Below are 24,134 nucleotides of genomic sequence, written 5' to 3'. Positions count from 1 at the left end.
ACAATGGGGTATGTTAATTTTGATAAGTTACTTAGTTCAAAGGAGCTTGCAAGCCACATTGATAATATCATTTAGCATATCAAATAGCTGATATGTGAATAGTTGGAAGTATTCAAAAGAGCCCTCTTCACAGCATTAATTGTGGGTACCTAGGAATTCTTGTCTCCAGAGGCTTTTAGACCACTTGTGTTAAAAGCTTATCTGAAAAAATATCATGTGTGTGAAGTCATCCAAGTGGCAGAGAATCTATAACTGTAGAGAACAGTCCAGGCTTTCTCGGAATGGTCCAAGATTATCAAGAAAAATGATAGAAACATGGGGTGAGCTAGAATCCATTCCTCCACCTTTAATTTCTGCGACGAATGACTGGTTCATCTGCGACACATGGGAGTGTCCTTTTAGCTTATAGGAGTTGTACCTGCGTTTTGGAAATCCTTTGTGTTTTAGAAACAATTTGAAATTTGGGAATCTTTTATAAGATAGAAATCCTCTGTGAGTTTTAAATGTGTTTTAAGAATGTTGTTTGAATTTAAACGAGTATCACTGAAAATGCATGAACTGCGTTTAAACTACTTTGTTAGCTGGAAGTATTCCCTCCTTGGGAGGTGGGACCCACCACTCGAATCGTGGGTATTGTATAGGCAGCTAAACTCACCATGGGGAGTAAACAAGGAGTGAACTTGTCTTTAAAGGTCAGGCAGTTACAGCACAACTTTCCTTCAGCGAAGGCATCATTGGCTAACTCTATTGGATAGGGCTTAAGGACTTCATTTAAACTTCATGGTCAGCAACCCCAATACAATCACTGGGGACAAAGAGGGATGAGGATGTCCTGGTAAACTTGCTGCTGGAGCTGACAAAAACGGCTATCTATGAATCCTGGAGGCAGGCAGTGCCCCGGCTAGCTGCCCAGGCAATGTTCCAGGGATATGTCTGTTCAAGTAACCTTGGGGAGGGAACATGTGGTGTCCATTGGATGCCCTGGTGGTGGCCAGTGCTATCATGTTTGCTGTTGTGTGCTGGGGCAGCAGGCTGAGGGTAGCAGACATCAACAGAATCAACAAACTCATTCGTAAGGCCAGTGATGTTGTGGGGATGGAACTGGACTCTCTGATGGTGGTGTCTGAAAAGAGGATGCTGTCTAAGTTGCATGCCATCTTGGACAATGTCTCCCATCCACTACGTAATGTACTGGTTGGGCACAGGAGTACATTCAGCCAGAGACTCATTCCACCGAGATGCAACACAGATCGTCATAGGAAGTCATTCCTGCCTGTGGCCATCAAACTTTACAACTCCTCCCTTGGAGGGTCAGACACCCTGAGCCAATAGGCTGGTCCTGGACTTATTTCCTGGCATAATTTACATATTACTATTTAATTATTTATGGTTTTATATTGCTATATTTATACTCTATTCTTGGTTGGGGCAACTGTAACGAAAATCAGTTTCCCTCGGGATCAATAAAGTATGACTATGACTATGACTATGACTATGGAGGTGTTCCAGAACTGTTGGGACCACAGGAGATAAATACCATCCTGGACAGGGATGAGAACATTTTAATTTAGTTTAGTTTGTGTTAGTCACTGTTATTGTTTCTGTGTTTGTTGTGGTACTGTAGAATTAAATTTGTAATAAACTAATCGTTGAAAAAAAGGCAGGGAGTGTACAGGCTGGACAGGGCAGTTCCCCCCTATGCTGTCCCATCAAACACCCCCAGGGCAGGGACAATATAGATCAGAACGGATGCTGTACTGCATTCAGAGCTTTGGTCTTCTGGATCCCTGCAGTGTTCTGATGTACTGGGGTGACTCCATTCTTTTGCACTCGTTATTTTCATGCTATGTAATTCAGTTATGAAAACCTGCTTCTGATAAGTTAGCCAGTTTTATTGTTGTGTGCAGAAACATGGTGAGTTACAGCTACAAAGAACATAGGATATAAAACTTAGAATATAACATCACAGCACACCACGGTACAGGTCCTTCAGCCCACAATGTTGTGCCAACCTTTGAACCTACTCCAAGATCAATCTAACCCTTCCCTCCCACATAGCCCTCCATTTTTCCGTCATCCATGTATCCATCCAAGAGGTTCTTAAATGTCCATAATATAAATGCCTCTACCACCATTCTTGGCAGGGCATTTCACACACCCACTACTCTGTGTAAAAAACCTACCCCGATACTTTCCTAAAATTACCTTAAAATTGTGCTCTGTTCTATTAACCATTTCTGTCCTGGGAAAACATTCTCTTGCTATCCACCCTATCTATGTCTCTTATCATCTTGTACACCTCGATCAAGTCACCTCTCAACCTCCTTCACTCCAAAGAGAAAAGCTGTAGCTTGTTCACCCTATCCTCATAAGACATGATTTTTAATCCAGGCAGCGTGCTGGTAGATCTCTTCTGCCACCTCTCTAAAGGCTGCCAGGTCCAGACAGCACTGAACACAATATCCCAAGTGTGGTCTAACTGGGGGTTTTAGAGAGCTGCAATATTACCTTGCAGCTCTGGAACTAATGAAGGCCAACACACCACACACCTTCTTAACCGCCCTATCGACCTGCATGTCAACTTTGAGGGATCTATATGTGTGGACCTGAGACTGCGTAAGGTATAGGAGCAGAATCAGGCCATTCAGCCCATTCAGTCCGCTTTGCAATTTCATCACGGCTCTCAAGCCCATTCTCCTGCCTCTTCCCCATGACTGTTGACACCCTTACTAATCAAGAACCCGTCAAACTATGCTTTAAATACGTGCAATGACTCATTTCTGTTCCTCCACACTGCTAAGAATCCTGCCATTAGCCTGGTATTCTGCCTTCAAATTCCAAACTTTCCAAAGTGAATCACTTCAACTTTTCTTATTTGCAAACCTTGCTTGCAGCAGCATCGCAGGCAAAAGTCGGTAAAGAAAACATCACGTCTGCATAAAACTAAACCACGTATGACATCGGTGCAGAGCCAGACCACTCAGCCCACTGAGTCTGCTCAGCCATTCTGGCATGGCTTCTCAACCCCATTCGCCTGCCTTCTCCCCGTAACCTTTGGCACGTGGTGTGTCCTGACAGACGGCAGATTTGTACCCGGGTCTCTGGCGCCGTGAGGAAGTGGCTCAACTATCAATGCCACCTGTACCCAGTAAAGTGGCCGCTGAGCGTATGTTTGTGGCTTTCTGCTGCTGTAGCCCGACCACTTCAAGGTTCGACAAGCCGTGTGTTCAGGAATGTTCTTCTCTGCACCACTGTTGTAACGTGTGATTATTTGAGTTACTGTTACCTTCCTCTCAGTTTGAACCAGTCTGGCCATTCCCCCCTGACCTCTGACGTTTACAAAGGGTTTTCACCCACAGAGCTGCCGCCCCCTGTATATTTTTTGCCTCCTGCACCATTCTCTGTAAACTCTTGAGACCGTTGTGTGTGAAAATCCCAGGAGATCAGCAGGTTCTGAGATACTCAAACCACCCCGACTGACACCAACTATCAGGATCACTTAAATCACATTCCTTCCCCATTCGGATATTTGGTCTGAACAATGACTGAACCTTTTGACCATGTCTGCATGCTGCTATGCGTTGAGTTGCTGTCACATGATTGGCTGATTAGATATGTACGGTGATGAGCGGGTGTACTGGTGTACCAAATAAAGTGGCCTCTGAGTGTATATTTAAAATACCTTTCTATAGCGCCGTTTACAAGCACGGAACTAGCTGGGCCATGGGGGGAGATACTGTTGCTGTTTTCCTACCCCTTTTCTATTCGGACCAAATGATTTATTTTTCCTTCTTAGTTCTGCAACATTTTCTCAGCCTTCCTGCCTAACTGTTCTTATCTGTCTTTTTCTCCCCTTCTATTCTTTTTCTCCTCTCCTATCTCTCTCCCTCCCTCCATCGCCACCTCTGCAGTGGAGATTAAGGTAATTAAAGAGCTGCCTTGGCCCCCACCAGTGGGACAACTGGACAGAGCCCTGCCGGACCACGAAGGGGACATTCTGCCTTCTCACTGCCACCTCGTGCATCAGCACCCGCTGCCACAGACGCAGCCCACGCTCGAAGACACCAGTGGTGGGTCCAACAATTCAATCTGTTACGGGCTAAAGTGTAACTGTTTTAACTGAAGAGTCCACCTCTGCTTCACCCATGTGAGTTGGAGAGGGAGGGGTCTCTCGGCTGACGGTGGGTTTTGCTACTCATCCTGGGATGATCCACCCACCCCAATGTTGGGACATGTACCCCCACTCCTCAGTCCTTGTTCTCCGAACTGACAGAGGGAGAGTTCACTCCCTCCTTCCCTTCCCACCCTATACTCCCCTACTTTATCCAACTCACCCTTCCTCCTCCCTCCCTCTCCTCTCCTCATTCTCCCCTCCACCCCATATCTCTCCTTCTCCCTTTCTCTCCCCTGCTCTCCTCTCCTCCCTCCCTCACCTCGCTCTCTACCTTTGCTCCGTCTCCTCCTCTCCCTTCACTCTTTTTCCTCCTTTGCTCTTTGCCATTTCCTCCTCCTCCACTGTTATCCTTCTCCATCCATTTACCCTCCCCATCCTTTCTTCCTCCCTGTTCCTCCCATTCCTCCACATTCCCCTCCTCTCTGCCTCTTCACTCTCCTCACCTTCCTCGACTCTCTTATTCCTTCCCCCTTCTCTCTCTTCCCCTTCCCTCCTCTCCTCCCCTTCTCCTCCTCTCCTCCCCTTCCTTCCCTCCTCTCTTTCCTCACCCTCCCCTCCTCCCTACCTCTCACTCCCCACTCCTTCATTCTCCGCCCCCCTTCCCTCTCCACTCCTCGCACTCTCGAAAGCAGGTGTTCTCAACCTTTTTTACGCCATGGACCAATACCATTAACCAAGAGGTCAGTGTATCCAGGTTGCGGATCCCTGTGAAAGCATGTTTCGGCCTGACACGCTGTCCAACTCTTGACTGAGACCAGTTGAAATGTTTACGACTCTGAGAACTTTAGGTGAACAGCAGGAAAGTGTTCCCGGTGTCAAGTTGGCCAGTTACGAGAAGCTATTGACTGGTATCTGGGTAAAAGATTGATAAGTTGAGGGGTGGGGAAGAGCAAGGGAGAAGATGGGAAGTTGTTCCATTCCAAATCTATAAGGGAAGGAGGAAGTAGATTAAATCAAAATTTCCAAAAGAAGTTGAGTTGATATTGAAAACAAAGTCCAAGTAGTGACTAGGACAATGAGATTAACTGGACTGGTCAGTATAAGCACAGTGGGCCGAATGCACATAGATCATTGAATAGTATATCCCAGTACAGGCCCTTCAGCCCAGAATGTTGTACCAGGCCTTTAACCTACACTAAGAGTCAACCTATTCGTTCCACTCCCACACAGCCCTCCAGTTTTCTCTCATCCATGTGCCTATCTAACTGTCTCTTAAATGTCCATAATGTATCAGCCTCGCCCACCTGCCCTGGTAGTGCATTCCTCAAGCCTGCAGTAGAATGGCCTCTCACTGGCTGTTCCCATGCCCAGCTTTCTGTGTGTCTACCACAAGAGAGGTAAATCAACACTTGGAAACCACATTGTGAGTTGTCAGTGGTGTGTAACCACTGGCCTTGCACCTTCCAGTGAGAGCTGGTATGGATTCAATGCAAGCTGTGACCAAGAGTTGAAAGCCCCATCGGAATGAGGAATATGACAAGACTTGCCCATGCCCAAGGTAATGGAGATGTGGAATGGTTTGTCCAATTGATTGGCCTAGGTGCTAGTCTTTGGATGAAATCTCTGTGGCTGCAACAATTCCAGAAACATACAGAAACATAACGCACACAGTTAGACCCTAAAGCAAGAAAGTGTTGGAAACACCCAGGCAGTAAGGCTCCCTGACCAGCCAATTGTTTTTATTTCAGATTTCCAGGATTTTTAAGATTTAAAGCATCACGGTATTGTAGTAGTTAGTGTGACGCAGTTACAGCTCAGGGCATTCCTGAGTTGGGAGTTCAATTCTGGCAATGTCTGTAAGCAGTTGATATGTTCCCCCTGTGAGCACATGGGTTTCCTCCATGTGCTCCGGTTTCACTCCACGTTCCAAAGATGTACTGGTCATAGTAAATTGTCCCGTGATTAGGCCAGTGTTCAATCGGTGGGTTGCTGGATGTCACGGCTCATTGGGCTGGAAGGGCTTGCTTCACGTTGTATCTCTAGAGAGAGACAGTAAGAAAGTTAGTTAGTTGTAGCGTAAGGAAAGCCTTCCTTAACTTCTTAACTTATGTGGCACCTTTGGAGACCGTCTTCACTGCTCCGGTTTTTGCCTCTTGCTGCACTGCACCAGTCCCAGCTGTTCTGCCAGATCTAAAGGCTGTGACCTCTGCCAATACTTCTCTAATCCCTGCAATCTCTTCCAGATGCTATGTAAAACCCACATCCTGGTGTATGGCAGGGTGCCGGATTCTATTTGAGGCACCATGGACTGTTTGACCACAGCAGCAGCACTGTGGATATTCAAAGTTCAAAGTAAATTTATTATCAAAGTATGTGTATAATCACCATATACAAACTGGAGATTCATTTTCTTGCAGGCATTTGCAGGAAAATAAAGAAATACAATAGAGATTATGAAAAACTATACAGAACAAAGACTGCCAAACATCCAGTGTGCAAAAGAGGGTAAATCTTGCCAATAATAAATTTAGAGTCATAGAAAAGTACAACACTGAAACAGGCTTCTCAAACCATCTAGTGCCGAGCCATTTAGAATGTCTACTCCCATCAACCTGCACTGGGACCATAACCTTCCCTACCCTTACCATCCAGGACTCTATCCAAACTTCTCTTCAACATTGAAATCAAGCTGGCATGCTCCACTTCCGTTGACAGCTCATTCCAGACACTCACGACCATCTGAGTGAAGTTTCCCCTCATGCTCCCCTTAAACTTTTCACCTTTCACCCTTAACCCATGACCTCTAGTTGTAGTCTCACCCAACCTCAGTGGAAAAAATCTGCTTGCATTTACCCTATCAACTATACCCCTCATAATTTTGTATACCTCTATCAAATCTCCTCTCAATCTTGTACATTCTAAGGAATAAAGTTCAGACCTATTCAATCTTTCTGTTTAACTCAGGTCCTCCAGTCCTGCCAGCAACCTTGCAGATTTTCTCAGTACTCTTTCAACCTTATTTACATCTTTCCTGTAGTCAGGTGACCAAAACTGCATACAATATGACATAATTAATAAGGTAAATAAATAATACTGAGAACATGAGATGTAAATCCTTAAGTCCTTAAGTCCTCCATAAGTCCATGGCTTATGGAGTCAGTTCGGTGTTGTGGTGAGTGAAATTATCCACATTAGTAACAAATCCTGATGGCTTTAGAGATAACAACTGTTCCTGAAAATGGTGGTGCGGGGCCTAAGGCTGCCCTACATCCTGCCCGACAGTAGTGACAAGAAGATAGCATGGCCTGGATGGATATTTCATTTATGACTGGAGCATAGACCGATATAGCAAAGTGTAGGGTCTTCAGCCCTCAATGTGATGCCAACTTTTTAACCTACCTAATCCTTCTATCCCACATGGCCTCCATTTTTCTTTCACCCATGCGTCTATTTAAATATTGTTAATGTATCAGGCTCTACCACCACATCCAGTAGTGTGTTTCATGCACCCACCATTTTCCGAGTAAAAAGACCTCTGACATTCCCCCATATTTTCTTCCAATCACCTTAACAGTATGTCCTCTCATTTTAGCCATTGCTGCCCTGGGAAAAGGGTGCTGTCTGTCCTTTTATCATCTGATGCACCTGTATAAGAGGTCACTTCTCATCCTCCTTCGCTCCAAAGAGAAAAGCCCTCGCTCGCTCAACCTATCCTCATAAAACATGTTCTCTAATCCAGGCACATCTTGGTCAATCTCCTCGGCACCCTCTCTAAAACTTTCATATCCTTCCTATAATGAAGAGACCAGAAAAGGACACAGTACTCCGTGTGGTTCAACAAGAGTTTTAAAGCAAGAGTTGCCTGGATTGTACATTCTGGCCGCACTCTGCTTCCTGATCTTGTTGGGATGCCCTCCCCCTTCCCAGTGACTGCCGCCCACCTACCTTCCTTTGCAAAGGTGAAAGGTACCCAAAAAGAAGTATTATAGTACCAAGTACTTGTCACACATACCCTCCTGCTTATAAAGTGACAAGTGCTGTGGAATCAGAAGAAAATTGGATGTATCATTGGAGAGAGATGGAGTTTGAGGGATATTGGGAAGTGGGTTGGTGCAGCCTGTAATATGGTGCATAATTGACTTGGGGATATGATGTGTCGGAGTGGTTGAGGGAAATGGTGAGCGCATGGATAGTTGGTGATATAGAGAATGTATCGGGTTTGAGGGATACAGTCAACTAGGAGGCAGCAGTGATAATAAGGGGAGAACCTGACCGGTTGAGTTTAATGTCTGTCAACATTTGATGAACAAATAGACAGCTTCAGTTCAAAAATACTTTGTTTTCTTTAGCAAACTACTGCCACTAGAGAACTTAGGCATTACTTTTTGTTCCTCCTCTCCCTTATGCATGACTCTTCATTCATTTCTTGTTACCTTCCACCCAAAGTATAATCTTTCCAATAATCTTTCCAGTTCCACCACCTGCTGTAGAAGGCCTTTAATTTTTAGGAAAAGTGGAGCTGTCCATTGAAGTGGTGCAAATAACAGACCATGGAAACATTTAAAAATAAATATTAACTTTATTTGTTACATGTACATCAAAACATCCAAACATACAGTGAAATGCAACATTTGCATCAAATCAAGTCAGTGAGGATGTGCTAAGGGCAGCCCGCAAGTGTCGCCATACTTCTGGCGCCCACACCTTACCAACCCTAGTCTGCATGTCTTTGGAATGTGGGAGGAGGCCAGAGCACTCAGAGAAAATCCACATGGTCATAGGGAGAACGTACAAACTTCTCCCAGACAGCGGCAGAAATTGGACCCTGAAGGGTAATTGCTGGAACTTTAAGGCAATTGCGCTAACCATGTCGCCCCAATTTCACCACCACGAGTGGGATATAATGCGGATACTTTGCCAAGTAAGATTCTGACCTGGGATAATGGAAACATAGAAACATAGAAAACCTACAGCACAACACAGGCCCTTTGGCCCACAAAGCTGTGCTGAACATGTCCCTACCTTAGAAATGATCTAGGGTTACCCAGAACCCTCTATTTTTCTGCTCCATGAACCTATCCAGGAGTCTCTCAGAAGTCGCTATCGTATCCTCCTCCACCAGTGTCGCCGGCAGCCCATTCCGCGCACTCATCACTCTCTGCGTAAAATACTGATGCCTGACATCTCCGGACCATAATCTGGGCCAATTTTCCGGTAAGTTAGATGAGGGAGCTTTGAAACTTGATCTTTATATTTCATGATTCACAATAATCTTCCAGTAGAAGATCCCTGATCAAAATCATGGCAACTGACCTCTTAGAATACACTGTTAGATAAATAGTAAACATCTCCATCTAATTTACTGAGTGATCAGTGATACTCCAGTGCAGTACTGAGAGAGGGTATCACTCTCAGAAGTCACAAACCCACAAAACACTGGAGGAGATCTCAGCAAGTCAGGCAGCATTTAGTCCACAGTTTAGGCCAACGCCCTTCATCAGGACTGGAAAGGAAGAGGGAAGAAGCCAGAATAAGAAGGTGGGGGGAGGGGAAGGAGTACAAGCTAGCAGGTGATAGGTGAGACCAGGTAGGTGGGTGGAGCATCTTTCGGGGTGAGGCGTTGAATCAGAAACTGGTGTGTATGGTTGTGCAACAAAGGGTCCAATGGCACTCTGTCCAAGCTAGGCAAAGAACTTCTGCTAGTTGGTATCCATCCCCTGACCAAAGAGAAAAGATTATCAGTTTGTTAATAGTGTGTGGGAACTTGCTGTGTTTCTGGAAATTCCTCTTTGCTGTGAAATGTTTTGGTACATTTTGAGCTGGTGAATGGTACTCAGGAATTTCAAATCTTAGTTTCTTTTGGTGTAACTGTCCTCATGGCTGAATAGCTCTTTCAAACAAAGGGACAAATCAGTGGCCCAGTAGGGTAGTGCCTGCCCTTCCATCGGGCAGAAGGAGGGTGGGACAACAGTGTTGAGTTGTCTGGACTTGGCCCGGTTGTTCTGGAGTCCAGTGGCAGAGAATGGCATGGGGGGAAGTAGGCACTGGATACTGTCGTCGATCAATAGGAATATCATGTGGCTGGGGTCCCCCTTCACCCAGGTCGTGCCCTCTTCTCATTGTTACCGTCAGGAAGGAGGTACAGAAGCCTGAAGGCACACACTCAGTGATTCAGGAACAGCTTCTTCCCCTCTGCCGTATGATTCCTAAATGGACATTAAACCGATGAACACTACTTCACTTTTTAAAAATATATATTATTTCTGTTTTGCACTATTTTTAATCTAACTATTTAATATACATATATATACTTACTGTAATTGATTTACTTATTTTTTTTTCTTTCTATATTATCATTGTACCGCTGCCATTAAGTTAACAAATTTCACGACACATGCCGGTGATAATGCACCTGATTGTGATTCTGGGGTATGGTGGACATCTGGTTCAGTGCGAGAGAGGACTACTACCCTCCGCAGTGCTGACATGTACATGAGAAGACGATCAGAAAGCCATTCATCCCCACTGGCTTGTTCCACCGTTGACTGTATGTCTTCAGTACGCCCGTCCCATTGAGAAGATTGGATGGACTCCTCGTGTCATCAGTAAAACGTGAAGAAGGTTCTGCAATGTATTGACCCCCAGGAGCTGTGGCTAGCGATTAGTCCTCATTGGGTTAGCTCTGTGGTTAGCTAATGATGAATGAGATTTATATATATATATATTTATATATCTTCTTCTTCGGCTGTCCATTGATTTCGATGTTGACTGTGCTGTCCCTGCAGGCACGCTTATGGGCCACAAGACCAGCATTGGATCAGCACTGTCTCCCACATCGGTTGCATTTGTGATTTGACTGGTCTAGCATCAGATGACTGCGTTCATGACCTGCTTCATTTATATTTATATATATAAAATGTTGGAAGTACATGCCTTCTATTTCCGCATATTGTACAGCAAATGCTTTCACATTTCCTTCCTCTTTTCTCTTTCCACTGCTAAGACTCCATTTCCAACCCCCTTCCCCCACCACGCTGCACCCTCTCCCCACGTCCGTGAGAGCTGAAAATGAGCTCTGGGTTCCTTATGTTGCCCATGCGTGGTCCCAGCTGTGGAATAGCCAGTATCAACAGAGAGCTCACGGCCACGCTTTGCTGTGCTGTGGAACCTGGGGCATTATTCGTCATTCCCCTGCTCTGTCCAAACCAATATTGTTCAAAGTTCGAAGTCCATTTGTTATCTAAGTATGTGCTTAATAAAGTAGTTAGCAGTTTTGTTTGCTGCCAGTAAGGCATTGCTGTGTTTCACCAGCACCATCTTAAACTTGATGTCCTCTAGTGACGGTAATACACTGCTGTTATCCAGACTGATCTACATGTGACTGTAAACCATGGCGATCTTGGGTTCAGATTCAGTTATTTATCAGATGTTACAAGGAAGTTGCCTGGATTGGGGAGCATGCCTTATGAGAACAGGTTGAGTGAACTTGGGCCTTTTCTCCTTGGAGCGACGTAGGATGAGAGGTGACCTGTTAGAGGTGTATAAGATGATGAGAGGCATTGATCGTGTGGATAGCCAGAGGCTTTTTCCCAGGGCTGAAGTGGCTAACACAAAGGAGCAACACACATAAAAGTTGCTGGTGAACGCAGCAGGCCAGGCAGCATCGCTAGGAAGAGGTGCAGTCGATGTTTCAGGCCGAGACCCTTCGTCAGGACTAACTGAAGGAAGAGTGAGTAAGGGATTTGAAAGTTGGAGGGGGAGGGGGAGATGCAAAATGATAGGAGAAGACAGGAGGGGGAGGGATGGAGCCAAGAGCTGGACAGGTGATAGGCAAAAGGGATACGAGAGGATCATGGGACAGGAGGTCCGGGAAGAAAGACAAGGGGGGGGGGGTCCCAGAGGATGGGCAAGGGGTATATTCAGAGGGACAGAGGGAGAAAAAGGAGAGTGAGAGAAAGAATGTGTGTATAAAAATAAGTAACAGATGGGGTACGAGGGGGAGGTGGGGCATTAGTGGAAGTTAGAGAAGTCGATGTTCATGCCATCAGGTTGGGGGCTACCCAGACGGAATATAAGGTGTTGTTCCTCCAACCTGAGTGTGGCTTCATCTTTACAGTAGAGGAGGCCGTGGATAGACATGTCAGAATGGGAATGGGTTGTGGAATTAAAACGTGTGGCCACTGGGAGATCCTGCTTTCTCTGGCGGACAGAACGTAGATGTTCAGCAAAGCAGTCTCCCAGTCTGCGTCGGGTCTCGCCAATATACTGTCCAGCTCTCGGCTCCATCCCTCCCCCTCCTGTCTTCTCCTATCATTTTGGATCTCCCCCTCCCCCTCCAACTTTCAAATCTCTTACTCACTTTCCTTCAGTTAGTCCTGACGAAGGGTCTCAGCCTGAAACGTCGACTGCACCTCTTCCTAGAGATGCTGCCTGGCCTGCTGCGTTCACCAGCAACTTTGATGTGTGTTGCTTGAATTTCCAGCATCCGCAGAATTCCTGTTGTTTGCGTTTAAAAACATGAAGGAGCATCGGTTTAAGTGCTTGGAAGTGGGTACAAGGGAGATGTCAGAGGTAAGTTTTTCACACAGCAAGAGGTGGGTGCGTGGAATGCACTGCCAGTGAAGGTGGCAGAGGTGGATGCAACAGGGTCTTTTAAGAGACTCTTAGATAGGTACATGGAGCTTAGAAAAATAGAGGGCTTTGCGATAGGGAAATTCCAGGCAGTTTCTAGAGTAGGCTACATGGTCAGCACAAGATTGTGGGTCGAAGGGCCTGTGATATGCTGTAGATTTCTGTGTTTCTATGTTTCCAGATGTACATCAAAACATACAGTGAAATGCGTCATTTGCTTCAACAACGAGCACAAGCATGTGCTGGGGGCAGCCCACAAGAGTCACCACTCATTCTGGAGCCGGCATAACGTGTCCACAATGCTCAGCAGAACAACACAGAGGGTTGCCAACTGTCCTGTATTAGCCAGGACATCCTGTATATTGGGCTAAATTGGTTTGTCCCATACAGGACCGCCTTTGTCCCGTATTTCCCCCGCTAAGGTAGAGCGTTCCTATGAAACAGTTCGTAAGCCGAAAAGTTGTAAAGTGAAGAAGCAATTACCATTAATTTATATGGGAAAAATTTTTGAGCGTTCCCAGACCCAAAAAATAACGTACCACGTCATACCAAATAACACATAAAACCTAAAATAACACTAACATATAGTAAAAGCAGGAATGATATGATAAATACACAGCCTATATAAAGTAGAAATAATGTATGTACAGTGTAGTTTCACTTACCAGAATCGGGAAGATTAAGCCAAAACCGATTATGTAGAAAAAAACTGGCACGTACACGTATGCACACGTCACGTAAGTGCCACAGGTGCCCGCGCAAGGCTTCATGGTCATGGTAGTCTTTCTCGAGGTAAACACAAGTGTCCTGTATTTGACTGCTACTTTTGTCCCTTATTAGGGAGTGAGAAAGTTGGCAACCCTAACAACACAGAACACAACAGGCAACAAAACCATAGCAGCAAAACAAGCCCCTTCACCCACCCACACAACCACACAGACAGTTCTCCAACCTCAGGACAGGCCTTCAGGCCTCCAGTGTACTCGTGGTCAACGGGCCTCCTACTTCCCCTTCAGAGTCGTAGACCTAGAGTTTCTTAGCTCTCAGCAAACCACTCAATTCAAGAGTAATTAGGAACAAGCAATAAGTGGTAGAAATGCAGTACCACCTGACTGAACATAAGAGAAAGTATGGTCCAGAACAAGCATGTATACCTTTACTGGTCTACAAAGCACAGGTACTCACTAGAGAGGGTCAAAGTCAGGTTTATTGTCATCTGCACAACTACTCGTGTGCACAGCTGCAATGAAAAACTTACTTGCAACATCATCACAGGCACATGGCATTAGAGAAGCAGCATTCATTATTAAACATAAATCATACACACACACTGAATGCTGAGGGAACTCAACAGCTTGGGCAGCATCTACAGAGAAGAATAAAAAGTCGGCGCTTCAGGCCAAGACCTTCATCAGGAATGCTACCTCATCTTCTGAATTCCTCCAGCATTTTGTGTGTGTTATCCTGGATTTCTAAAATCTGCAGGATCGCTAGCCTTTGTAAATTACAGTCGGCGGAGGGATTGGTTCTGGGACCCCTCGCGGATGCCAAAAAACGCGGATGCTCAAGTCCCTTAATCAACCTGACTAAATCCAGTGGACATTAGGACCCGGTGGTGGAGCTCTGAATCCGCAGTGTTTCTGTTCACATGATCACGACTGAAAATAAAGTGGAAATAATAAAGCAATCGGAAAGAGGTGAAATGCCATCGGTCATTTGAAAAGTGTTAGGCTACAGTCGGTTAACGATCAGAACAATTTTAAAGGATAAAGTGAGAAAGGCCCTGCCCCGATGAAAGCTACAATTATTACTAAGCAACGCAGTGGTTTAATTATTGGGTTTTGGGGTTTTGGGTTTTTGATCCTCCACGTCAACCCAGCACAGATGGAGAGCGCGCTCAGGAGTGATCTGTCACTGGATCGAACTCGGGAACTTCTGTTCCCGAGTCTGGCGCTGAAACATACGTTTCTTAAGTGTTTTATATGCATAGAAAGGTAAAATACATCTATATACTAAGATAAACGTTTGACTAACTGACGCTAAATAATACCGGATGTACCTGTTCCGACTTACTTAGTAAGAGAACTTATGGTTTTTTTTTCGATCCCGATCCACGATAACCTACGCACATTCTCCTGTATACTTTAAATCATCTCTAGATTACTTATAATACCTAATACAATGTAAATTAGATGTAAAATATTTGTTATACTGCATTGTTTAGGGAATAATGACAAGAAAAGAAGTCTGTACATGTTCGAACAACAAGTGCTGGAAGAGCACTTCCGGGTTTTCTTGATTCGCGGTTGGTTGAATTTGCGCATGCGGAACTCATGGATAAGGAGGGCTGACTGCATTCACATTTTTTTCAGGCAAGGACAGAGTTAGAATAAAAAAAACACAAAGCCCATCTTAGTGCAAAGTGATCGAAGTGGTCATCGTGTTGCCAAACTGCAGTGATTAGGGTTGTGCCAGTTGGTTTAAGAGTAGAATGGTTGAAAGGAGGTGGCTGTTCTTGGATTGAACTTGAAACCTATCCGTGGAACGAGTGCTGTAGTGCGCTATGACTTTATTCAATGGAACTACGAAGAATAATAGTTGGCATGGTCTGGATGGGCCAAAGAGCTTGTTTCTGTGCAGTAGACTCTATAACTCTAGTAAGTGAAGTTACCCATACTGGTTCAAGAGCCTGACGGTTGAGGGAAAATAACTTTCTGAACCTGGTGGTGGGTCCTGAGGCTCCTGTACCTTCTTCCTGTCGGCAGCAGTAAGACGAGAGCATGGCCAGGATGGTGGGGGTTCCTGATGATGTATGCTGTTTTCCTGCAATGCTCCTTGGAGATATACTCAATGGTGGGGAGAGCTTTGCCTGTGATGGACAGAAATGTATCCATTACTTTTTGAAGGCTTTTCCTTTCAGGCTGTGTTGCAGCCAGTTAATATACTCTCCACCGCATATCGTTAGAAGTTTGTCAAAGTTTTAGATGGCATGTCAAATCTTCACAAACTTCTAAGAAAGTAGAGGTGTTACTGTGCTTTATTTGTAATGACACTTACATGCATGGACCCAGAATCACAGTTTAGCTCCACTTCTGCAGACGACAGAACTTCCATCCACCTAAATGACAGATGGTAGTCAGATGCTAGTCAGGATTGATATTAAGAATATTTACTTAATATTTCCAATTAGTTTGTTCGATAAAGTTCCAATAGATAGAAACTTTCAGAAACGTTGCTTTATCCCACACACCATTAATCTTTAGGGTATTCCACTCAGGGACCTGTGCTAATATTGCTCTGTAACCCTATGTGCTGTGTGTGACTGTATGTACTGTTTTGCACCTTGGCCCCAGAGGGACAATATTTCAATACATGTGTACAGTTGAATGACAATTAAACTTGAACTTAAAACTTGATAATCCGGCATCATTGGGGTTTTGGTGTTGCCGAACCAGTGGATTTTCCAGGTTATTGGATGGTACCTCATACCCAAACACACTTTTATTTTACACATTGCATAGCGGTGTTATAAATCTTCCAGTGGCTAAAGGGAGCAGGAAATGTACAAACGTTCTGAATCTCAACTCTTTCCCATAATCCTGATCCCTGCTATTCCGGACCCCAACCCTGGTTCCGGCTGCATACTTGGACCCCATCCCTGGCTGCTCAAGTTCAGGTTCAAATTTATTGTCATTTAACCATATATGTGTATCCAGCCAGATGTAACAATGTTCCATCAAACCAAGGCGCACAACACAGTACAAATAATTCACACACAACTCATAAAGTAATATTGCCACACGTAAATAAACAAAATAATAAAATATATTGCTGAAGATTGACATTTAGCACAAAGTACATTTATGTCACAAGTTAAAAAGTAAAGAGTGTAACTTCATGAGTGATTGGACCTGGGTGGCGGCAGGAAGTTCAGTAGTCTCACGGCCTGGAGGAAGAAGCTGTTTCCCATCCTAACAGTCCTTGTACTAATGCTACGGTACCTCCTGCCTGATGGTAGGGGGTCAAAGACATTGTGCTCCGGAACCCCAGCTCTGGCCTCACATCCCGCTTGTGCTCTGGACCCTCAACTCATCTCTCAGACTAATGTATGAACTGTCAGACCTTTGGGACCTTGGGACAATCAGATGTCCGATTATTGGCGTTTATGTACAACTGGCAATTGCACAAAGTTTTATGGGCAGTTTGTGTGTTTAATAGTATTTCCAATTAAGATATGTAATTAGTTTGTATTTTCATTACCAATAGCAACTAATTAGTATATATTAGTGGTAGCGTGATTGAAACATGCAACAGAGAATCAGACCCTTCGGGCCAACTTCTCCATGCTGACTATAGTGCCCACCAAGCTGGTCCCACCTGCCCATGTTTGGCCCATATCCCTCTATACCATGGATTCCCAACCTTTTTTATGCCATGGACCCCTGGCATGAACCGAGGGGTCTGTGAACCCCAGGCTGGGAGGCTCTGCTCTAAACCTTTACTATCCATTTAGTTATACAATTGTCTTTCGAACGTTACTGCACGAGTTTCAGCCGCTTCATCTGGCAGCTCATTCCATAAACTCACTACCTGCTAGGTGAAGGAGTTGCCCCTCAGATCCCCCTTAAATCTTTCCCTTCTCACCTTACATCTATGTTTCAGGTAGAACATAAAACGTCACAGCACAGTACAGGCCCTTTGTTGTGAGGTTGTGAGGACCTTTTAACTGAATTCAGTCTAACTGTTGGGGCAGCAGAGTAGCGAAGTGGTTATCATAGCGCTTTACAGTGCCAGCAATCAGGATTCAGTTCCTGCTGCTGTCTGTTAGGAAGCTGTACGTTCTCCCCATTACCGCATAGGTTTCTTCCGGCTGCTCCTGTTTCCGCATATCTGGCTTTGATTAAGTTCTCCTTCCCTGGGAAAGGTGTACCATGCATTCACCCTCTCAATGCCCCTCATGATTTTATACCCCTTGATAAGGTCACCCCTCAGTCTACTATGCCCCAACCTCTCAGAGTCATGAAGCCATAAAGCACTACAGCACAGGAACAGGCCCTTCAGCCCATCAATTACATGTCGAACTGTTACTCTGCCGAGTCACATCGACCTGCTTCTGGATCATAGCCCTCCATACCGCTCCCATCCATGTCCTTACCCACACTTATGTTAAGTGTCGCAATTGAACCTGCATCCACCACTTTCTCTCTCCCGATGACTCAGGCTCTCAAATCTTGGTTACATTCTGATAAAACATCTTCGTACTCTTTCCACCTTGATCACACCTTTCCTATAGCGGGGTTTTAAAAATTGTACATGACACTCTTATACAGCTGCAAAGTAACACCTCGACTCCTACACTCAGTGTTAATAAAGATCTGATAAAGATCAGTGTGCCAAATGCTTTCTTCACCACTCTGTCAAATGCTTTCTTCACCATCTTGTCAAACACCTTCTTTCTTTTTCAATCTTTTTATTAGTTTCATAAAAATAAACATAACATGGTAATGGTACAAAGTTATTGGGAATACATTGTTATAATTAGCATAAGTAATTATAAAGCCAGTTGACACTTAAATGATAAAACTCCCAATCATATAGGATACAGATGAACAATATAAAACAAAGAAAAATATCTAAAAAGAAATCATGAAAAAGGGAAAAAAATATAACCCCCAAAAAAACTAATCTAAACAGAATTAATCAACTAAACTAAAAAAAAGACATGGGCTGTCTTGTAACAGCATAAAAAAAAGAGAAAAGAGAAAACCTTAGTGTCGACGACTCTGTTCCTGTCAACCAACATTACAAAGAAATAAAATAAGTTTGGAAAAGGTCAAATTACGTCATATGAAACTGTTGAATAAATGGCCTCCAAGTCTTTTCGAATTTAATAGAGGAATCATAAACAACACTTCTAATTTTTTCCAAATTTAAACACAGCATAGTTTGAGAAAACCAATGAAATGTGGTGGGAGGATTAATCTCTTTCCAATTCAGCAAAATGGATCTTCTAGCCATTAAAGTAAGAAATGCAATCATCCAACGAGCTGAAGAGGTTAAATGATTTGATTCTATCATTGGTAACCCAAAAATAGCAGTAACTGGGTGAGGTTGTAAGTCTATATTCAAAACCGTTGAGATAATATCAAAAATATCTTTCCAATATTTTTTCAACAAGGACATGACCAAAACATGTGAGTTAGAGAAGCTATCTTGGAATGACATCTATCATATATAGGATTTATATAAGAGTAATAACAAGATAATTTATCTTTGGACATATGAGGCCTGTGCACTACTTTTTTTTTAATATAATTTTTATTGAATTTTCAAAATGAATACATGAAAAGATAGTGTCTACCCTCCCCCCCATATATAGTCCTACCTAAAAAAGAAGAAAGAAGGACCGCCCCTGTGCACTACCTAAAACTGTATCAATGCATGTTTAGCACATATAGAGGATGAACTAACTAATTGAAGAATTTTTTCCCATTTTTCAATCGGTACAGTTATCTTAAGTTCTCTTTCCCAATCAGTTTTAATTTTATTAGATACATCAGGACATAAATTCATAATTGTATTATAAATAATTGCTACAACATCTTTCTGAAAAAGATTTAAATCTAAAATTTTTTCCAAAATATCCATTGAAACACCTTCTTCACCACCCTGTATACCACCTTCTTCACTGTCCTGTCTACCATTCTGTCAAATTCCTTCTTCGCCATCCTGTCTTGAATCCCATCAAACACCTTCACCATCCTGCCAACCACTTTCTTCTTCACCACCCTGTCAAACACCTTCTTCACCATCATGTATACACCTGTCTTCACCATCCTGTCTACCAGCCTGTCAGACTCCTTCTTCACCATCCTGTCTATCTCTTTCTGAAAAACCAGATGCCAAATTATCAGAGTTTATTCAAAATTATTATACAAGGCTTTATGGGCAAATAATGTTTTTAATAGTATTTCCAATGAGTGTATGCAATTGTTTAGTATTTGCCATTAACAATAGCAGCTAGTTGGTATACGGTAGTGTAGCTACTTTTTAAAACAGGCTGTTATCTGTTGTATGGATTCCAAATGGTCTGCTGGTCAGATGCTATGTTTTATCTCAGTGTGTCAGGGCTGCTGGAGCCAAAAATTAGTGTCATCCTTGCTCCTGGTCAAGTCTCCCAGGATCAGGGGCAATGTGAGTTATGGTCTTGGCTAGAACCAGTAGAAATTACTTTCTGATGATATTTGAATTGGGACACAGGGCACTTCGGGTTCTTTTCAAACACAGGGGAATGTCTACCCTTGGTCATAGAGTCACAGAGTCGTACAGCACAGAAACAGGCCCTTCAGCCCACTATGCCCATGCTGACCTTTTTTGTCCATTCCATTTGCTTTCATTAGGTCCGTATCTTTTTATTCCTTGGCTATTTAAGTGCCTATCACAGTCTGTCTTAACTGTAGTGATTGTATCTGATTCCTCCACCTCCCCAAGCAGCAGGTTCCAGATATCAGCCACCCTGTCCCACACCAACCCCCTTGAAAACTCCCTCTTTCCTTCAGCCTGTGCCACCTTGTTTCTGATGCCCCTCCCTTGAGAAGAGATTCAAATTGCCTACCATATCCATGACTTTCCTAATGTTACATACCTCTGTCAGAGAAATAAGAATCAATGACCTACTATAACTAAAGCCCTCTAATCCAGGCAGAAACCTGGTGAATCTGCTCTTCGCCCTGTCCAGCACAACCACGTCCTTCCTAAAGTGCCATGACTGGAACCACACAGTGCACCAAGTGTGGTCCAACCGATGTTTTCTAAACTTGCGAAATGACATCCCAACTTCTATATTTTGTGTTCCCACCTAGTGTGCCCATATGCCTTCTCACCACCTATGTTACCAATTTCTGACAATATAGACTTGAACCCCAAGGTCTGTCTGTTCACCAACATTCCTTTATGCCCTTTGATTCACTGTATACGTCCCGCCCCAATTTGACTTCCCAAAACACATCACTTCAAATTTCTTAAGATTAAATTCCATCTGCTAATGCTCCATCCAAATTTCCATTCATTCTTTGTCCCAATGTAGCCTTAGAAAACCCTTCTCGCCATCCACTCCATTACCAACTATAGTGTTACCTGCAAGGTTATTAATTATAATTCCTATACAGTATTCATATCCATTAGTACATGTCAGAATGGAGCCCGATCCTAGCTGGATACAACTCCCTCCGCATGGAGGGAACAGGAGCAAAAGTGAATCTCAAGTCCCCTATCTGCATTCCCCTGGCCCTTCCTCTTTCATCTCACCCAACAAACCCCCCCCCCACCTTCTATTCATCTCTCTCCTCCCGTCACAGCATCCTTCTCCCGCCCCATCCCAAACTCTCTCTGCCTTCCACTCCATCATCTCTTCTTCCTACCCCAACCAGATTTCCCTCTGCATCACTTCACCAGCTTCACTTGTTCTGTCGTCTACCCAACATATATCCCATCTCCCATCTTCTCCTCCCAATACACATCCCATGTTCTCTACCCAATACCTATCCTATCTCCTCTACCCAACACATATCCCATTTTCTCTACCCAACACATATCCCACCTCCTCTACCCAACACACATCCCATCTTCTCCTCTATTCCTTATCACTTCCATCTATCCCACCTCCTCCACCCATTTCACACCATGCTCCCTCCCATCCTGTCCTCTCCGGCTATTCTCCCCTCTCACTCTCCTTCCTGTCCCATCCCTTTACCCTCCTCACCCTCCTCTCTCCCGCCTATCACTCCCCTCCCTTTTACTCTCCTCCTCCTCCTCTTTAACCACCTCCCTTCATCCCTGTACCCTTCTCTCCCTTCCTTATCCTCCCCTCCTTCCCCTCCTCCTTTTCCCTTTCTCTTCCCCTTAACCCCCCTCTGCTCTCCACTGTTTCCCTCCCGCCCTCTCTCCATTCCTGAACTTCTCCCAGTAGTATCACAGACAGAGATGGGTCGGAGGGTAGGACTCATTCTGGTTAAGCCATGCTGTGACTGTATGCCTGTGTGAATTACCCCGGCATCTAACATTGTTCTGAGCATGTTAACGTATCCTCCACAACCCCTGCACCACGGGCTGCTGAAGTGTGTTCTTTCTAATGGAATGCTGTAACCATGTGACAACATAGTCATTTGTACATAATAAATAATTTATTTTTTAAAAATAAACTTTTCTGCGCCTTTTTGTGTTGCTTCTCCATGTGATCTTCAGTGGGACCAGCAGGCATCTCTCTATCCATCACCTTTTGTACACGGATAGACAGCATTTCATGTCTCCCACTCCCCAGTGTAATTCAAGGAATGGGAGCCTGGGAGAGAGACAGAGAAAGGCAGAGAGAGAGAGAGAGAGAGGGTGGGGGAGGGAAAGGGGGGAAGGGGAATTAGAGGCAGAGAGAGGGGGAAAAGTGCAGAGGGGGATCAAAGGCAGAGAGCAAGTGCAGGGGATGGGGGTCAGGAGCAGAAAGTGGGAGCGAGGAGGGTTGGTTAGGGAGAGAGGGTGGGTTAATGGGCAAGTTTCTTGGTAGCAACCTTCTCTCATTTGATAGCATCTGTGCAAAACTTGTCCTTGTCCAGGTCTGTCGGGGGTTGATCCTCATCAATCTTCCAGGAGAACAATTAATTTTGACCCAAGTCCAGGAAACTAATAAACAAAAACAAAATTTTACCATTTTCAAAGAAGCATTTTGTTGCACATAATTGAGAGAGGCTGGAGTAGTGCTGGGCAAAGGGGCCCTCAGAGTAGCTTTATTATCAATGTACATATATGTCACCATATACTATCTTGAGACTCACTTTCTTGCAGGCATTCACAAGAAAATAAAGAAATAAAGTAGGATTATGGAAACCTGAGTGATCAGGTATTTTGGACTAAGACGTATTGTGTTGAAGCCTCCAGTGATGTAAAACCTCAGCTGGGCGGTCTAGTGCCGAGTCTCCTGATAGCTGGGCAGTGAAGGGATGTGTCAGCACTGGCCAATCCCGTCCGCACCCTGCAGAGACAAGACTGAATCCCCCTCATCAGCGTTTCCCACTGAGTTTCGCGATTGCAACTGTCACGCTGTTCACAGCTTCTAGCCACTGAGGGTGGGGAGAGCAAGTCCCTCAGAATTAGAGGTTTATTGTCACTGATATGTCGTGACATTTGTCGTTTTGTGACAAGTTGCAGATTTTACTATAAATGGCAAAATAAATAGTATCTGAAAAGGAATGGTGAGGCAGTGTTCATGGCTTACTCAGAAATCTGATGGTGAAGGGGAAGAAGCTGTTCCCTGAATCATTGGGTGTGGTTCTTCAGGCTTCTGCACCTCCAGCCTGATGGTGGTAATGAGAAGAGGGCATGTCCTGGATGCTGAGGGTCCTTAATGATGGATGCTACCTTTTTTTTTGAGGCACCGCCTCTTGAAGATGGCCTTGATGGAGGAGAGGGTGGTGTCTGTGATAGAGGTAGCTGAGTCTACAGCTTTCTGTAACCTCTTGTCATCCTGTGCATTGCAGGCCCCAGACCAGACAGTGCTGTAGCCAGTTAGAATGCTCTCCATGGTACAACCCTAGCAACCTGCGAGGATCTTTGGTGACATACCAAAGCTCCTCAAACTCCTAATTAAGGAAAACCACTTCTTCATGATTGCATTGATTTGTTTGGCCCAGGATAGATCTTCAGAGATGCTGACACCCAGGAACTTGAAACTACTCCTACTTCCCTTCGCTGACCCCTTAATGAGGATTGGTCTGTACTCTCCCAACTTCTCCTTCCTGAAGTCCACAATCAAGTCCTTGGTCTTGCTTAAGTTGAGTGCAAAATTGTTATTATCACACGACTCAAACAGCCAATCTATCTCAGTCCTACACAGCTCCTTGGCACTTCTGAGATTTCACCAACAATAGTTGTCCTCGGCAAATATATAGATGGTGTCTGAGCTGCACCTAGCCACAGTCGTGGGTGTAAGCATGCATCCGTGAGGTGCATCTGTGTTCATTGTTAGTGAGGAGCAGGTGTTATTATCAATCTGTGATCTTCTGTTGAGGAAGTCGAGGATCCAGTGGCAGAGGAAGGTTTGGAAGCTTAGGGCAAGTATGTGTCAGCCCACTCAGTGAGGTGGCACAGAGCATCCGACTCAAAGCAAGCAGTCTTTTGAATAGTAATTTAACAATTCTTAGGCTGAAACTACAGCAGTAGAATCAGGATAATTCCGCTACCACAAGCGGTTCTGCAGATGCTGAAAATCCTGAGCAACACACACAAAATGCTGGAGGAACTTAGCAAGTCAGGCACCATCATCTCACAATATACAACAACTACAGCAAGCTGTCAGGTCAGCAGAAAAGGTCATTGGCTGCCGTCTACCATCACCACAGAA

At 44.4% G+C, this 24,134-nt stretch overlaps 1 protein-coding gene across 4 annotated transcripts in view; it reads left to right on the top strand.

The window, feature by feature from the left end:
- The window catches only part of LOC134358324 (SH2 domain-containing adapter protein F-like), a 257,415-nt gene that overhangs the window by 160,294 nt on the left and 72,987 nt on the right, over positions 1-24,134 (top strand). For 3 of the 4 annotated variants that reach the window (XM_063070436.1, XM_063070438.1, XM_063070435.1), the window contains one exon: positions 3,912-4,070. The exons of the other annotated variant lie outside the window; for it this stretch is intronic. In XM_063070436.1, the coding sequence (XP_062926506.1) occupies positions 3,912-4,070 (159 nt within the window). The remainder of the gene's footprint in view (positions 1-3,911; positions 4,071-24,134) is intronic. 4 annotated transcript variants of the gene reach the window in all.

The sequence above is a fragment of the Mobula hypostoma genome, chromosome 18 (genome assembly GCF_963921235.1).
Source record: "Mobula hypostoma chromosome 18, sMobHyp1.1, whole genome shotgun sequence".
Lineage (NCBI taxonomy): Eukaryota > Metazoa > Chordata > Chondrichthyes > Myliobatiformes > Myliobatidae > Mobula > Mobula hypostoma.
Note: the sequence above shows the minus strand (reverse complement) of the source record. Positions and strands in the feature narration are given on the sequence as shown.